Raw genomic sequence first — 18,074 nt, 5'->3', positions numbered from 1 at the left:
AAATACCAAAAGGTTCTCAGAAATTTTAGCTACAAACAAATACTGTGTAGCCCATATTCTTTCCCCTGCAACACAGATCAGGGCTAGGGTTAGGGTTAGAACCCACTTTGGAAATTTAAGAAATCAGATTTCTTCATATATATGTATGTGTGTGCGTGCGTATGCATGTGTGTATATACATACACATATATACATATAAAAATCACAACCACTGATTAATATCCACACATTTATATCACAATTATAAACATATACATGACCAATGAGTACACATATGTAACTAGTTATATAACAAACAGCTTTAACTTCATTCCGATATTTAGCCTCACCAATATACTTTAAAAGATATTTATCAGGGCTGGTGAGATGGCTCAGTGGGTTAGAGCACCCGACTGCTCTTCCGAAGGTCCAGAGTTCAAATCCCAGCAACCACATGGTGGCTCACAACCATCCGTAACAAGATCTGACTCCCTCTTCTGGAGTGTCTGAAGACAGCTACAGTGTACTTACATATAATAAATAAATAAATCTTTAAAAAAAAAAAAAAAAAAAAAAAAAGATATTTATCCAGGGGTGGGAAAGATGTCTCAACAACTAGAACCACTTGATAGTCTCAGAGGAGAACTGGATTCAGTTCCCAGGACCAACACAATGGCTCAGCTCACAACCATCTGTAACTGCAGCTCCAGTGACTGCAACCCCCTCGTATGGCCTGCTTAGGGACTGCACACACATGGTGCGCATGCCGGCACAACACTGATACACAAAAAATACAAATAAATCTTTCCCAGAAAAAAGTGGTTTTTTCTTTGTTTTTTTTTTTTTGTTTTGTTTTGTTTTGTTTTTTTGGTTTTTGGTTTTTCGAGACAGGGTTTCTCTGTATAGCCCTGGCTCTCCTGGAACTCACTTTGTAGACCAGGCTGTCCTCGAACTCAGAAATCCGCCTGCCTCTGCCTCCCAAGTGCTGGGTTTAAAGGCGTGGGCCACCAAAAAGCAGTGTTTTATTTAGGACTAAAAATAAAAACTCACTGGTAAAATACCTGCCTACATGTGTAAGGGGCCAAAATTTAATCTCCAGTAGGAGGTGGAGGGACAGGAAAAAAAACAGAAATATGTTTATCCAAATGTAAATTACAAAGTTAACACATTCATAGTTCCATCTACATTTGAATAACATCTATCTTCTAAGCCTAACAATAAGCTAATGAAATGTTTTAAATAATCAAGAGAAGCATGACAATACTAAAGACACAAAAGACACAATAAAACTGGCATTCATTCACTCCATATCTACTATATGGATACTGATGGATTTAGAGTCTGACCACTTAATCTTCACATGCATCATATTAAATAAAGAAACTGAGATTCAGAAAGTTCATATGGCTATAATTCAAAACCCACGGCTACTGACAAAGCTGCCTCTGAATATCCTCAAAAGAACTTAAATAAATAAATAAATAATCAATACACCATATATTGCTAGTGGTGGTGCTATTTCAGTGAACAAGAGAAAAATCATCAATAATAGAAGATACTTCCGGACTGGTGAGATGGCTCAGAGGGTAAGAGCACTGACTGCTCTTGAGTTCAAATCCCAGCGACCACAGGTGGCTCACAACCACCCATAATGAGATCTGACGCCCTCTTCTGGTGTGTCTGAAGCCAGCTACAGTGTACTTATGTATAATAATAAATAAATCTTTAAAAAAAAAAAGAATCCAGTCATGGTTTGGAGTATACAGCTCAACGGTGAAGTGCTTGCAGAGCATGGGCAAGGCCCAGGTTCATGGGCTTCTCCCTAATGAAAGAAGGAGGTAGGGGATACAAACTCAGCAAATAAATACAAAAAAGAGGCAACTGAGCAAATGAAAGGTTAAGCATCATGAATGATTAAAGAACTGCAAATTAAAACAAAACTGAGAACGGGTGCTGGCCATCTTTTGATCCCAGTACTAGGGAGCCAGAGACAGGCAGACAGGAGTTTGAAGCCAGCCTGATCTATAGGGCACTGTCAGCCCAGCCAAGGATACACTGTATGTATCAAAGAAGGAAGAAGGGAAGGGAAAGAAAAACAAGCCTGAGCAAGGTTTAATAGCACTTGAGAGGTGCAAACATCAGAAGCTGGAATTCTTCCTATACAGCTGAGGCACCACCTTTTCTGACTAACAGGATCTCCAAGCTAAGCTATGTTCAGGTCTTAAAATCTGAGTAGGGGTAAGGTATGGTAGCTCACATTTAAAATCCCAACATTTGGGAAGCCAGGGCTAGAGTAATACTCTAACACAAAACAAAACCAGACAAATCTTGAGTTAAGATTAAGATTAGGCAGGGCTGGAGAGATGGCTCAGCAGCAGTTAAAAGCACTGGTTGCCCTTCCAGAGGACCTGGGTTCAATTCTCAGCCACCATGTGGTGGCTCACAACCATCTATAATAGGATCTGATGCCCTCCTCTAGTGTGTCTGAAGTCAGCTTCAGTATACTCATCTAAATAAAAAAATAAATAAATCTTAAAAAAAAAAAAACTTTTTAAAAAATTTTAGTTAACTAGAGGAACATTCTAAGAAAGAGCAAAGAAGAGAAAATTAAGCCGGGTGTGGTGGCGCACGCCTTTGATCTCAGCACTTGGGAGTCATGGGAAGTCATGGGAAGTCATGGGAAGTCATAGTCACCCTGGTCTACAGAATGAATTCCAGAATAGCCAGACCTACACACAGAGAAATCCTGTCTTGAAAAACTGAAAGAAAGAAAAAGAAAAGGAAAAGGAAAAAGAAAAAGAAGAAAAATAAGTCCACTTCACAAAATTAACTAGACATGGCAAAAGACTGGAGAAGAGCTGGGGATGGGAGGGGGGGTGGTTAGCTGAATGCCAATGGATCATCCGCCAAACTCTCCAAAACCTTAAGGTTTTAATACATGAGCATTTTGCCCGCATGAATGGAAGTGCAGCACAGTGTACACAGCCCACAAAGGACAGAAGAGGGTATCAGATCCCCTGCAACAACTAGATTTAGAGATAGTTATAAACCACCATGCTGGGAACCATACCTGGGTCCTCTAAGAAGCACCCGCTATTGAGCTTCTGGGCCATCTCTCCAGTCCCCAGAATACTTTTTAAGATGGTCTCTCTATGTTATCACTGTCTGGTCTATAACTCACTATGTAGACCAGGCTGACTTTACCTTCCTGAATGCTAGGTTAAGGTCACCATACTTAGTTTCCACAATACTAACTTTTTTTTTTTGGGGGGGGGGGGTTTCTTTTTTTAAGACAGAATTTCTCGGGCTGGTAAGATGGCTCAGTGGGTAAGAGCACCCGACTGCTCTTCAGAAGGTCCGGAGTTCAAATCCCAGCAACCACGTGGTGGCTCACAACCATCTGTAACGAGATCTGACTCCTTCTTCTGGAGTGTCTGAAGACAGCTACAATGTACTTACATATAATAAATAAATAAATAAATAAATAAATAAATAAATAAATAAAGACAGGATTTCTCTATGAAGCCTTAGATGTCCTCAAACTCACTCAGTTTTGTTTTGGTTTTTTGGTTTGGTTTTTTTTTTTTTTCCTTTTGAGACAGGGTTTCTCTGTATAACCCTGGCTGTCCTGGAACTCACTCTGTAGACCAGGCTGGCCTCGAACTCAGAAATCCAACTGGGACTAAAGGTTCCTGACAACTCTTAATCTGGTAAAAGTCTATTTATACAGACTTTGTATCAGATACAGGTAATTTGAAAACACAGATCCAGAGACAGTTTAAAAATTATCACCACACTCAGGAGGTGGAAGCAGAGGTGGGTGGATCTCCTAGTTCAAGGCCTCCCTGGTCTACAGAGTGAGTACCAGGACAGTCAAGGCTACACAGAGAAACCCTATCTGGGGGTGGGAAGATTATCAAACTCAGAAACTCTATGTAAATCCTACTCCAATTCTTTAACTTCCAGTCTACACTAACAAGCTACCCACAACCTCTACAAACTGAATCCGAATATTATTACTGTAACCTAATAAAATTCCATATGGTTACCTAATTATTTATCCCCTCAGACAAAGGCATCATTCTCTAGTACAGAAAAGAAGGCAGTTCACTTCCCTTGAATTGAAAAAAAGGAGCTTTATTAGAACCATGGTCAAAGTAGTTATTTGCTATTTCTTAGAACTGTTACCTACAAAATAACTATTCCAGGTTAACCGTGGAATGCATCGCCCCTGCACCCATCATTCACACACAAAAATCCTACAGCCTCTGTTAAGCATAATTCATAAGAAACTTTAGTTTGCATATGTAAAATGCTTCAGAATTGGTCAACGGTTACTTCCAACTGCTTTCCTACAGTCCTTTTATTGTTAGCCCTAAACTTTCCTCTGTGTGTGTGTGTGTGTGTGTGTGTGTGTGTCTGTGTGTGTGTCTGTGTGTGTGTCAGAGAAAGACAAAAAAAAAAAAAAAAACACCCACAAAAGAGACAGACACTAGAAAGCTAACTCAGGTCCACTGGAAAAGCAGCATGTGGTGTTGTGTTAGACACTAAGCCATCTCTGGAGCTACACAGTTGTAACCACATACTCAGTCCTTATGCATGACCTTATACAAGTACATATTCTTCACTGCTGTCTAATACAACTATTTTTGCATTCATATCATACACCTTCAACCTTCCTCCTTTAACACTAAGGTGAACATTTCCTTCCTGTATACAGCAGGTAAATATAAAACCATTTAAATAAACATAGATGTACATATTGTTCTAGAACATGGCCTGCAGACACAAAAACATCCCAATTAAACTATTTAAAACTCCTGTACTCTTTCTTTCTTTCTTTTTTTGGTTTTTGCGAGACAGGGTTTCTCTGTATAGCCCTGACTGTCCTGGAACTCACTTTGTAGACCAAGCTGGCCTTAAACTCAGAAATCCACCTGCCTCTGACTCCCAAGTGCTGGGATTAAAGGCTTGGACCACCACGCCCTGCAACTCCTGCACTCTTGTTAATAAAACTTTTTGTAGAAATGCTAACACTCAGGCTGGACAAAGGACTCATCCTTGAAGAGTTTGCTGCTTTCCCAGAGAATCGGAGCTCCAGTCCAAACACTCAGGTCAGACACTCACAAGCTCCAGGGGACCCATACACTCTTCCTACTTCTATGGACGCCTGCACACTCATGTCAAACACTCACACACTCATATACACAAATACAAATAAAATAAAGGAAAACAAATCCAAGCCTGGAGTACTGGCTCACTCTCTTAAGCCTAACACTTTGGGGACAGATGTAGGTGGAGCTCCTGTTTGAGGCCAGCCATCAAACATAATTTCCTGTCTAAAAACAAAAACAAAACCAACCAATGAAAGAAAAAGACACCACTCGTCCTAAATTAGAAATCATGAAACTATTGGGTAATTGGTTAAAAGTATAACATGTATGAAAGTGACACGACCACATTTAACTCAGGGGAAAGGAAGAATAGAGTCAGTGAAATGTAACTCAGGAGCCAGGGGTTTACCCTGTGTATTTGCAATGTTTTTATTTCTTATGGCAAGTAGGGGACTACAGGACCATTATTTTTAATTCCTTTCCATTAAAGAGTCACCTGTTCATGAACATCTCCCTCTCAGACACAGCTGACAACCTGTTATGTCCAGTTGCAGTAAGCAAGCATTGCTGCTGCATCTGGACCATCGGTATTGTCATTTACCTAAGCCAAGAAAAGGGAAATTTACAAGCCTACCACCACCAAAAACTTTCTCTTAGGCATCTCTTAAATATATTACAGGTTTACATGCTGTAACTATACATAACCAGTTCTTTCATAAGTCAACAAAAATTAACATCTCTAATTTCATCTTTGTATTCCTATACTGCCATTTAATCTTATGACATTACTCACACAGTAAACTTATTCGTGTATGTCTGTGTAAAATAACACAAGGTGAATTGGTAGAACACATAATTACTTCCATTTGGCTAAGTGCACTTCGATACAATTTATCTCTGTGCATGAGTTTAAAACCCACTAATACATCAAATTCTAAATTTTAACCTTTAACGCCAAAATTAAGACACCATTCATCCACAAATGAAATGTCATCTCAGCAAATAACTTAGCTAGGGCTATCCCAAAACACTCCAGTATGTCCACTGAACGAGCTTTGACCTGGTACATCCTGAAAGTCCAATATGTGAACCAACGTCTCCACCACCCAAGTGCTCTCCTTCCAAGGTGGAGGAGACCCAGACATACTTACAACTACCAATCTCTAGCTCTCTATGCTAAAACAAGTTGAAAGGGCTTGAAGTTCCACCTAATTACAAGGGGCCTAGGCTTCTTGACACTGGAAGGAGGGAGCACTCAGAGCTAGAGGACCGATACTAACCTTTTTTTTTTCTTTTTTTTTTTTTTTTTTTTTTTTGCACTCTGCGAGTCCCATAGTCCAGCAAGCACAGTTCAGGCAGCTGGCCTTCCCTCTCCTACTGACCTCCCCATCCCAGTGCCCACTCCAGCCCGCCCCCTGTGCGAAAGCGCAACCCTCGGAGGTCCCCGCACCTACAGGACCAGACGACAACCGGCGGGCCGCTACTCGCCGGGAAAAGAGGGCAAGACAGCCGGCTTGGACGCTTCCCGCCCCTTGCCTCCGGCCACCCATCTCTCCCGCCACCGCCAAGACTGCCAGCCCTTCCCTCTGGTCCAGCCCGGAGCTAGCCCAAAATCTCGTCCAAGAGGCCAGCGAGGGCCCGGTCCTCACCAGCACCGACCTCCAAGGCCTCCACATCTCTCCCACAGGACCAGGCCGGTTCAGATGCAAAAGGCCCGAAAAGCAACTCGCAGCGCACCCCGCCAAACCGAGTTCCCGTCCCCAAAAGCTGCTGCTTTCCGAGTCCGAAGGTCCTCGGCCGTAGCTTCCGGGCCTCTCCGACCCTCCCGCTCCACGCTGTCCCTCCGAGGCCGATCCCGATCCCGGAGGCTGGGAGGCTTCCTCCACCAGCATCCCCACAACCCGTCTCCGCCCGCGGCCGGCCCAGCCCAGCCCCCGCCCGGCGTGCCGCGCTCACCGCTGAGCGCCGAGGCCTGAAGGGTGGCCCCGGACGTGCCGTCGATGACTTTGATGGTCCCGCGGCTGGTGACGGCCAGGATGGCGTTAAGCGCCGGGTGGTAGGAGAGGCTGTGCAGCCCGTCGGCGTCGCAGCGCATGCAGCCATCCCGCAGCACCAGCCACTCGGAGACCCCGGCCGCCCCCGCCCCTGCCGCCGCCGCCGCGGAGGAGCAGCTCGGGCCCGAGGCCTCCGCAGCCGCAGCCGCCATCTTCCGGCCTGCGCTCAGCACAATCACACTGGGAAGCCGCTCAGTGACAGTCCCGGGAGGTGCAGCACCACAGCCAGTCACCATCCGGGGCCAGGGGGCAAAGCGGAGCGCGTTAGCCGGAAGTGAAGTCAAGCGCCTGCACGCACAGGGAACGTCGCCCGCCAGGCCGGCCAGGCCAAGCGAGCTCGCAGGCTGGCGGGGGAGGGGAGAGAGGGCCGCACCAAAGGAGGGGCCGGAGCCCAGGGGGTGGAGCATGCGCGGGAGTGCCGATCTAGCCAGAGCAGAGGGAAGCTAATAAGGAACTTCCGAAGGCACAGAAAAGGCGGGGCAGGGGCGGGACCTGGCCTAGTAAGCATGCGCAGAAGAGCTCCCAGGGCCCGGTAGGCGGGCCTCAGAAGAAGAAGGGGGCGGGGCTGAAACTTTTTTTTTTCAAGCGCGGAGCATGCGTGGTAGGACTAGGCGCGTGCCACGCGCTGCTGCTCCAGCCAGCCCTGCGTCCTCAACGTCCCAGTTTCTTCCTTCGAGCCCCGGGAGTGGTATCGGCGGGAGTTCCGCCCTGCGCGTGGCAGGGAGGGTGGTGCTGGGCCCTGTGCATTTCCGCTAGGCAAACCCGAGCCCGCGCGACTTGTCTGGTACGCCCAGAGGCCCCTTCGTGGCCAGGGCGGCTGATTCCCAGCGGTTCCCAGCACGGGGCAGAGGAGGAGGGCGTTGCGGGGTGGAGGCGAGATCCGGAAGTAGGCCTCTATCATTGCACACTCTGACAAGCCTCTTCATTGGAACTGAACCTGATTTTTTTTTTACGACGCCTGCCCTAGTTTCAGATTTTTTTTACACTTGATCTTAGAAGACTGAGAAGCGATAGTTCCAAATCTTTTAATAAACAGACATGCTCATTAATGAGGTGCTGGACACATTACAGGTCAGCCTAGTGTAGCTCATTGCAAAGGATTTACATGATTTTTGGTGGGGTGTTGTGGATTGCCCTGGGGCTAATTATATTTGATGTCAATTCTGTTCTCCTGTGAGGAGTTGTGAACAAGGAATGAGTCAGCACTTAGGTGATTTCTTGTAAACCTTCCCACCTTAATTTGTAAAATAAAGGAAAGCTGATGATTGGGCAGAGAAAGGGAAAGTGGAGTGGAAAGAAAGGAAGGAGGTTTGAGACAGAGAAGGCAGAGGAGGAGGAAGAAGAAAAGCAGAACAGAAGAACATGGCCTGGAGAAAACGCAAGTTCTAAGTGGTCTCATAGATGTGGAAGATGGTAGTGTAGTGGTTGTAGATCTGCCCAATCTAGGCGCACAGCATGTATTCATACTAATTGTGTCGTGTTTTCATTGCCAGAGCATAATTGGGTTGGAGAGATTTGCTGTAACAGTGGAGTATCCTCCTTCGTTAGATTTGAAAGAACATCTTTCTTAAACTTTATGTTGAAACAGTTACTTGTCAGTCAGTCACTTGTAGTTACAGTGTAGCGGTGCCTGGGTGTGGTCTCGCATACCTAGAATCCCAGTCTGAAACAGTAATGCTAAGAATTCTGGGCAAGCCTGCGCTATTTAACAAGATCCTTTCCAAAAAAAAAAAACTTGAGGCAATAAAAAATTGTTTGGTGCCTGGTGATGGTGGCCCACGCCTTTCATCCCAGCACTTGGAGGCTGTTGCTACCAGAAGCTAGAGGTTGAATTCAGCAGTTGGTTTGGAACCCCATGCTGCTTACACAAGCTTCCCTCTCAAAATACGTCTTTATTTAAAGGACCGAAGTTGTTCAGGCTAGGACTGCCCTATACCACTACTCAAGAAATGAGTATCCTTTTTTTGGTCTTTCGAAACAGGGTTTCTCTGTGTAGCCCTGGCTATCCTGGAACTTACTTTGTAGACCAGGCTGGCTTCAAACTCAGAAATCCGCCTGCCTCTGCCTCCCAAGTGCGCCACCACACCCGGCATGAGTATCCTTCTTTAAACCACCAGCAATTATGTAGAAACTTTAAAGGCTACTATTTGAAACTGTTTTTAAAATCACTTTTGACCAAACTATCCTTTAATCAGACCTCTTCTGGTTAGCATGCCGATACAAATCAAGACACTGTCTTGTTGTTGGTAAGGGAATCCAGAAACTAGAATGCTACATTTAAACTAAGTGGACTTTAGTGGACACTACTAAGGAGAATTAAGCAACAGTTGTCTCTTAGTCTGTGTAACATTTTGTTTGTTTGCTTGCTTGTTTTCCAGACAGGGTCACACTATGTAGCCCTGGCTGTCCTGGAACTATGTAGACTAAACTGGCCTCAGATCTGTAGAGATCCATCTGCCACTCAAGTGCATGCATAACCTTTTTTTTTTTTTTTTTTGGTTTTCCCGAGACAGGGTTTCCCTGTGTAGCCCTGCTGTCCTGGAACTCACTTTATAGACCAGGCTGGCCTCAAACTCAGAAATCTGCCTGCCTCTGCCTCCCTAGTGCTAGGATTAGAGGCATGCACCACCACGCCCAGCAAGCATACACTCTTGAAAGACATTTCAAATCTCACTCTTTTTTTAAATATTTATTTATTTATTATATGTAAGTACACTGTAGCTGTCTTCAGACACTCCAGAAGAGAGCATCAGATTTTGTTACAGATGGTTGTGAGCCACCATATGGTTGCTGGGATTTGAACTCAGGACCTTTGGAAGAGCAGTCAGCAATCTTAACCGCTGAGCCATCTCACCAGCCCCTCAAATCTCACTCTTTAGGGTAACTTGTTTCTTTTTGTAACTGTTTTAAGGACTGAGATCCCAAAGGCTACAGGTTCGAGACACAAGTTTAGGTTTAGAAGTAATAATAAAACTGGAATTGAGCCCCCAATGGAGGAGCTAGAGAAAGCACCCAAGGAGCTGAAGGGGTCTGCAACCCTATAGGTGGAGCAACAATATGAACTAACCAGTAACCCCAGAGCTCGTGTCTCTAGCTGCATATGTAGCAGAAGATGGCCTAGTTGGCCATCACTGGGAAGAGAGGCCCCTGGGTATTGCAAACTTTATATGCCCCAGTACAGGGGAATACCAGGGCCAAGAAGCAAGAGTAGATGGGTAGGGGAGCAGGGGGGGGGGGAATAGGGAATTTTTGGGATAGCATTTGAAATTTGAAATGTATATAAAGAAATATCTAATAAAAAATGAAAAAAAAAAAAAGCAAAACTGGAATTGAAGCCGGGCACTGGTGACTCACACCTTTATTCACAGCACTCAGGAGGCAGAGGCAGATGGATCTCTGACTTGAGGCCAGCCTGGTCTACAGCGCGAGCTCCAGAAACCCTGTCCCTGCCCCACCCCCAAAAAAATGGAATTGAGAGGCTGGGGACATGGTTCAGCAGTTGAAAGCACTACTAGCTAGACTTCGAGAGGACCAGGGTTCAATATCCACCACACACATGGTGGTGGTACACAAACATAATTTCATTCAGAAAGAAATCCTGCTCTGGACTCCCCTGGCACCAGACACTCATGTGGTGAACATACAGGCAGAACACCCATACACATTAAAGAAAAAAAAATCGCCGGGCGTGGTGGCGCATACCTTTAATCCCAGCACTCGGGAGGCAGAGGGAGGTGGATTTCTGAGTTCAAGGCCAGCCTGGTCTACAAAGTGAGCTCCAGGACAGCCAGGGCTACACAGAGAAACCCTGTCTCGAAAAACCAAAAAAAAAAAAAAAAAAAAAGGAAAAAAAAATCTTACACCAGTCTAAGCTACATAATATACTGAGTTCTAGTCCATCCTGGGTTAGAAAATGAGATGTTCTTTCTCATTCTCGTAAAAAAAAAAATTAAGTGGTATAGAGAAAAATAAAAGAAAAATAATATTGGACACAACATCAGCTGTGGCACTGGTGTGTTTCTGCATATGCTGTTGAGAGCAAATACTCTCACAGAAAACAATACTGATTTTCATGGCTAGGCTGTTTCCCTGTGGCAGCCTGTGGAGGGCTTTAGCCAAACCATTTTGAACACAGAGGATTGCCCAAAGGAAGTGGACAATCCCCACTGGCAGTCATTCTGGGAAGGAATTTCCTGGAATTAAAGACAAAGACAAAAACAAACAAAAAAGTGCTCAAAAATAGGCCTGCCTGACACAGAAAGAGCATTTGACAAAATCCAACACCCATTCTGGAATAAAATAGCTAAAAATAGAAGACATTTCCCTCTACTTGATAAGAAGATTATACAGCTGGGTGTGGTGGCATACACTTTTAATCCCAGCACTTGGGAGGCAGAGGCAGGCAGATTTCTGAGTTCAAGGCCAGCCTGGACTACAGAATGAGTTCCAGGACAGCCAGGGCTACACAGATAAACCCTGCCTTGAAAAAACAAAACAAAACCAAAAAAAAAAAAAAAAAAAAAAAAAAAGATTATACAAAAAAAAAAAATCCTGATGCTTTGATAGCACGACTGAGGAAACAATGAGGCTGACAAATGTCTTTGTCCCCCAGCCCTTCACATCAAAGCCCCTAAAAGAAAAAAAAATGATTTGACATCCCTCATTGTGCAAACACACACACACACACACACACACACACACACACACACACACAAACTCTTTCCTGTTTCCAGTATTTCCAAGGAAATACTGAATTCTTTTCCTCAAACGTTATGGAGAAGGAAAGGACAGCTACTCTCTCAATTTTCAAACATAGTACCTTTTTTTAAAATTTATTTTATGTATATGAGTACATCTTTGCTGTCTTCAGACACACAAGAAGAGGATGTTGGATCCCATTACAGATGGTTGTGAACCACCATGTGGTTGCTGGGAATTGAACTCAGGTCCTCTAGAAGAGCAGGCAGTGCTCTTAACTGCTGAGCCATCTCTCCAGGCCCTCAAACATAGTACTTAAAGTTCTAGAATTTACTGGGGGGGTGGGGAATCATTGCAACTGTGCATGAGAAGGAAATGAGAAGCAGAGAGGGGCAGTTTCTCACTCTTCCTCTTTGTTCTTGTGCAGCCCTACTGAGAACCAGGCAGAGAGGGAACCCAGAAAGTCCAGACGGGTTGCTGATTAGCACACGGTGAGTGAAGAAAGACACACTAGCCCAGTGGTTCTCAGCCTTCTTGGTGCTCCTCATTTTGCGGTAAACCTCAACCATAAAATTATTTCGTTGCTACTACATAACTGTAATTTTGCTGCTGTTATGAATCATAATGCAAATACCCATGTTTTCCAACAATGTTAGGCAATGCCTGGGAAAGAGTCATTTGACCCAGCAGGAGTCATGACCCACAAGTTGAGAACCACTGCACTAGGGACAGAAGACATAGCTTGCTGGTTAAGAGCATTCTACTCCACTACTTCCACTGGACCAGAATTTGATACTTAGCCATATGACAAATAACTGTCTATAACTCCAGCTCCAGAGGATCCAATGCCCCTTTCTGACCTTGGGCACCTTCACACACACACACTAAAAAGCTTAAAAGTGAAGCTAGAAAGATGATCAGTGGTTAAGAGCACTGGCTCCCCTTACAGAGGTTGCAGGTTTGATTCCCAGCATCCATGTGGTGTCCGCAGACATCTGTTAACTCCAGAACCAGCGAATCTGATGCCCTCTTCTGGCACCTTCGGGAACTACACACATGAGGTAAACAGACAAAATATGTAGGCAAACACCCATATACATAAAAAATCTAAAAGAATGGTTTTTCTCAATTTAAAAGAGGCACCCGGTTATGAACTTTACACCATACACATAGCTAAAAGAGTTTTTTTATGTGAAAGAGGCTCACTAATTATGAACTTTACAGAGTAAAGCTTCCACTCCTTCTGATTCACACACACACACAAAGAAGCCCTGTAGATGCACAAGGCACATGGGCAAGACCCGAGGTTTAATCTCTAGCACAGCAGAGAGATGCAGACTATGATGTTGATAACTAGTAAGAGGGACTCTGGAATGTAAACTAGAATCTGGGCAGACTGAAAATTACCACAGAAAAAACTAACAGAACACACATATATAAACTATTGAGCCATGCATAAACACTATATTTAAAAATGGTTCGGGTGAGATGGCTCAGTGGGTAAGAGCACCCGACTGCTCTTCCAAAGGTCCAGAGTTCAAATCCCAGCAACCACATGGTGGCTCACAACCATCCGTAACGAGATCTGACTCCCTCTTCTGGAGTGTCTGAAGACAGCTACAATGTACTTACATATAATAAATAAATAAATCTTTTAAAAAAATGGTTCATGAGGGCTAGAGAGATGACTCAGAGGTTAAGAGCACTGACTGCTCTTCCAGAGGTCCTGAGTTCAAATCCCAGCAATCACATGGTGGCTCACAACCATCTGTAATGAGATCTGGTGCCCTCTTCTGGACTGCAGCCATATATGCAGGCAGAATGCTGTATACATAATGAATAAATAAATCTTAAAATAAAGTTTAAGAAAATGGTTGGTGATAATAAAAACATCTCTAGGGCTGGCAAGATGGTTCAGTAAGATTGTTTGCCACCAAGTCTAAAGACATGAGTTCAGTTCCATAACTTTTATTGTTAGGAGAGAACCAAATCCTATAAGTTCTTTCTCTCTCTCTAGCTCACTCGCTCCCACGATCTCACTCTCTCTCTCTCTCTCTCTCACTCTATTGCGCACACACACACACACACACACACACACACACACACACACACACCAGCACTTGGGAAGTAGAGGCAGGCAATCTAGTTTAAATAATGAGTTCCAGGTCAAGAAACTACCAAATATAGACTATCACCATGTGCCTTGGTTGTCTCCTATAACATAAAGGTAAGGTCCAATTTTTTTAAGACTTCGTAGAGAAGGTAAGTGTGGGATGCGAACCAAAACTGATCTGTCTACAAGGCTTGGGGAGCCTTGTGGAAAAGAGGGAAGCAACAGTACAAGAGCTAGAGGCAAAGATTTCTGCTAGCTAGTGTCTTCCCAGACACCACAGATGCTGCGCCTGGGAAATTCCAACAATATGCTTGCTTAGACAAGACCAAGGAGAAATGTTTTTTTTCCTAACAAAGATGGTCCAGCAACTGTTCATATTTCCTGAACCTTCTCCCCATTGTACAGATTAGCCAACAGAATCAGACATGAAGTCATCCAGTTCCCACCAGTGGTCGGAGATGCAGACAACACTTACATCAGGGATAAAAGGCAGAAGCCATCTCACTCCCTCACCACTTACTAACATAACCACTTACTAACCTAACCACTTACTAACCTAACCACTTACTAACCTAACCACTTACTAACCTAACCACTTACTAACCTAACCCAGTTTGGGTTTTGGTACACCTGTTGTTGTTGCTGTTGTTGTTGCTGTTGTTGTTGCTGTTGTTGCTGCTGCTGCTGCTGTTGTTGTTTGTAACGAGAATCGCCTTTGAAGCTACCTTCCTTCTGTTTGTGTCCCTGAGTGCCACAGTGAATTCTCTATTTCTAACCACCAGTGTACGTAGTCTAAGGCCTTACCACCTTGAATAACATCAGTGGACATGCCATGCCAATTCAGATTGGGGGAGTTCCACAAGGCCCCATTTGTAGATGAAGTGCTACAGGCAATCAAAGGTTGCTGAAAGAGGGGGAATTGGGCTTCTTCAGGGACAAGACCCTTGATAAATAAATTATCGCATCCCAAATATACAGCCATAAACTAAATGGGCTCTGTAGGTTTGTGTGTGTGTGTGTGTGTGTGTGTGTGTGTGTGTGTGTGTGTGTGTGTGTGTAAAACATATCATTAGATAGATAGATAGATAGATAGATAGATAGATAGATAGATAGATAGATAGATAGAGATAGATAGATAATGATATGTGTTACAATAACAATTATACAAGAAGAAGAGGTCATGAACTTGACAGGAAATGGAGAGAGGTAGAAAATTTGTTTTGGTGATGTGGTGGATTGGTTTCAAGACAGGGTTTCTCTGTATAGACCTGTCTATCATGGAATTCATTCTGTAGACTAAGTTGGCCTCTGACTCAGAGATCCATCTGCCGATTTCTGCTTCCCCAAAGCTGGAATTAAAGGAATGCCCTACCATACCCTTCAGAAAAGATTTAAATGCAGTAAGTATGTATGAAATTCTCAAAAAAAAAAGCACAAAAAAATTTAAATTAAAATAATAATAATGCAACCGGGCAGTGGTGGCGCACGCCTTTAATCCCAGCATTTGGGAGGCAGAGGCAAGTGGATTTCTTGTTTTGTTTTGGTTTTTTTTTTGTTTTTTTGTTTTGTTTTGTTTTGTTTTTGTTTTTTTTTTTTTTGAGACAGGGTTTCTCTGTATAGCCTTGGCTGTTCTGGAACTCACTTTGTAGACCAGGCTGGCCTCGAACTCAGAAATCCGCCTGCCTCTGCCTCCCGAGTGCTGGGATTAAAGGTGTGTGTCACCACACCCGGCTAGCAGGTGGATTTCTGAGTTTAAGGCCAGCCTGGTCTACAGAGTGAGTTCCAAAACAGCCGGGACGGCACAGAGAAATCCTGTCTCAGAAAACCAATAAATAATGCAAACTGACTGACAGTGACCCCTGTACTCACTACACTCAGGAAGGTGAGACAGAAAGATTGCAATGAGTTTGGGGCTAGATAATTGTTAGCCAGGACCATGTTGATTTGTAAAGCTCTTTTATAAACTTGTCTTTCCAGATTCAGATCCTGTACACGTGTCCCAGGCTACCAGACTCCCTCCCTTCCCCTGCCAACCAGGAACCAGCCTGACTACAATTACTTACTATGGAATGCCCATCAGTCACATGGTATAGAGCCAGCTCCCTCCTCTGAAATGTATAAGAAGGGACATTATTGTGCCACATGGGCCTACACTCCCTTCAGGGTACCCACAGTTGTCTTTCAGTCAATCAAAATTGTCAACTCGATTAATAAATCTTTGACCCGAAGAGCCATTGGTCTCAGTGTTCCCCTTCATTTATTTTGAGATCCCCTTTGCAGGATCAAAGGACTGCACCACCATGCTAGGCCCTTTAGTGTTCTCCTTAAACTCAAACCTAAACCTTTCAATAATGAAATACAGGACATATTTAGCTACAGCATGAGACCTTGTCTAAAAAAAAACACAACAAAACAGTTCTTTTCAGCCATAATTATTCCCTCCCACTACATATTCAACTTTCAACTTCTGGTTGGTGTTGTGGTTGTTAACTCACAAAGCCCCACTTCCTCGTGAGAAGCTATAGGTGGTTAATGGTGGCTAGAGAAGAAACAGTTTCCTCAGTGGTGCAGCCACTGGTCCGTTGTAGGTGATTCTTTCATTAACTTTATTTAAACTTGTAACCAGGTTATCTGGTAGGGATAAGTAGATACAAAAAAAAAACAAAACAAAACAAAACAAAACAAATCAAAAAGACATATACTCCCATTCTTGGCTATCAGACAATTCAAAGAAGGGACCACTTGAGGCTGGAGAGATGGCTCAGCGGTTAAGAGCACTGACTGCTCTTCCAAAGGTCCTGAGTTCAAATCCCAGCAATCACATGATGGCTCATAACCATCCCTAATGAGAGGTGATGCCCTCTTCTGGGGTGTCTGAAGACAGCTACAGTTGTACTTTCATACAATAAATAAATAAATCTTAAAAAAAAAAAAAAGTCCTCAGAGCAGCCAGTGGAGTAACTTGTCTCAGCAGAAACCACTTAGCAGGAGAGACTTAGAGCTGAGACAATGGTGGGTAATGGAACCTTGACCAGACTGCTTGGTTGCCTTCCATTTAAAACCCACCCTTGAGGCTGGAGAGATGACTCAGTAGTTAAGAACCCTTGATTCTCAATCCTCCAGAGAATCTATCCCACCTGCACACACAAGCACACACACATATAAAATTTAAACACTAACCTTATGTCAAGACCCCAAAGTGAACTTGTGGGTGGGGTCACTGGATCCCTTTGTCTCTCTTCCCAATGTGGCCACACTGACTAACTCTGTAATATTAATATAATATAATATAACTGTATTGTTGAGTTTGACTTGCTGTGACCCTGAGTCCAACATCAAACCCGCTAGTCACTCACAGAAAACACGCACACACACATGCACACACACATGCACACACATGCACAGAAAACATAAGGAGGCTCAGTTAGCAAAAGGAGGGCAATGGCATATTGTAAGGGGTGAGGAGATGGGAGTAGGGATAATGCAATCTGAATACTTCATAGACATGCATGAAACTGTCATACTGAAATCCATTATGAAATATTAATATATTCTATCAAATAACTTTCTGAAAACATATGTGAGAAATGTGTGGGCATTTTCTATTAAAGTTGGTTAACCAATCAAGGGCCAATATTCCACAAGTTCCCCCAAACTTGTAAAACTTTTTTGACTATCTTTTAATCGCACAAACTGGTAAAACTTCCATTTCCCAGTACTTGGGAGGCAAAGACAGGAGGATCTCTGTGAGTTCGAGGCCAGCCTGGTCTCTAACAGAGTGTGTTCTGGGACAGCCAGCCAGGGCTGCATAGAGACACCCTGTCTAAAAAAAACAAAAACAAAACATACAAACAAAAACAATACCCTGGGGGCTGTAGACATGGTTCAGGGCTTAAGAGCACTGACTGCTCTTCCGAAGGTCCTGAGTCCAAATCCCAGCCACCACATGGTGGCTCACAACCACCCATAATGAGATCTGATACCCTCTTCTGGGGTGTCTGAAGACAGCTACAGTGTACTTATACATAATAGATAAGTAAATCTTAAACAAAAAAAAAAAGTACCTAAAAAAGAAAAAAAAAACAACAATACCCTTTCTGTTTAGGACCTAGAAAG

At 43.8% G+C, this 18,074-nt stretch overlaps 1 protein-coding gene and 1 long non-coding RNA gene across 23 annotated transcripts in view; one reads left to right on the top strand and one right to left on the bottom strand.

Annotated features, from left to right (window-relative positions):
• The window catches only part of Birc6 (baculoviral IAP repeat-containing 6), a 175,103-nt gene extending 167,506 nt beyond the window's left edge, over positions 1 to 7,597 (bottom strand). For 16 of the 21 annotated variants that reach the window (XR_003952078.1, XM_006523518.3, XM_006523520.3 and 13 more), the window contains exon 1: positions 7,050 to 7,587. Coding sequence is in view for 18 of the 21 variants with exons in the window: in XM_006523518.3 (XP_006523581.1) it covers positions 7,050 to 7,554 (505 nt within the window). In the remaining 3 variants the exon portion in view is untranslated. Of the gene's footprint in view, positions 1 to 7,049 lie in introns of all 21 variants that reach the window. The other 5 variants (XR_003952080.1, XR_385268.4, XM_011246257.3 and 2 more) reach the window with 5 other exon arrangements.
• Positions 7,598 to 7,650: 53 nt separating this feature from the next.
• Gm31645 lies at positions 7,651 to 16,188 on the top strand. Of its 2 annotated transcripts, XR_003952321.1 has the most exons (4): positions 7,651 to 8,218; positions 12,273 to 12,336; positions 14,364 to 15,358; positions 15,936 to 16,188. It is a non-coding gene; the product is annotated as a predicted gene, 31645 (long non-coding RNA). The 2 variants fall into 2 exon arrangements; XR_385765.4 differs by lacking the exon at positions 14,364 to 15,358.
• Positions 16,189 to 18,074: the final 1,886 nt, after the last annotated feature.

This window comes from Mus musculus, chromosome 17 (genome assembly GCF_000001635.26).
Source record: "Mus musculus strain C57BL/6J chromosome 17, GRCm38.p6 C57BL/6J".
Taxonomy (NCBI): Eukaryota; Metazoa; Chordata; class Mammalia; order Rodentia; family Muridae; genus Mus; species Mus musculus.
The sequence above is the reverse complement of the archived record's forward strand: the minus strand, read 5'-3'. Positions and strand labels throughout refer to the sequence as shown.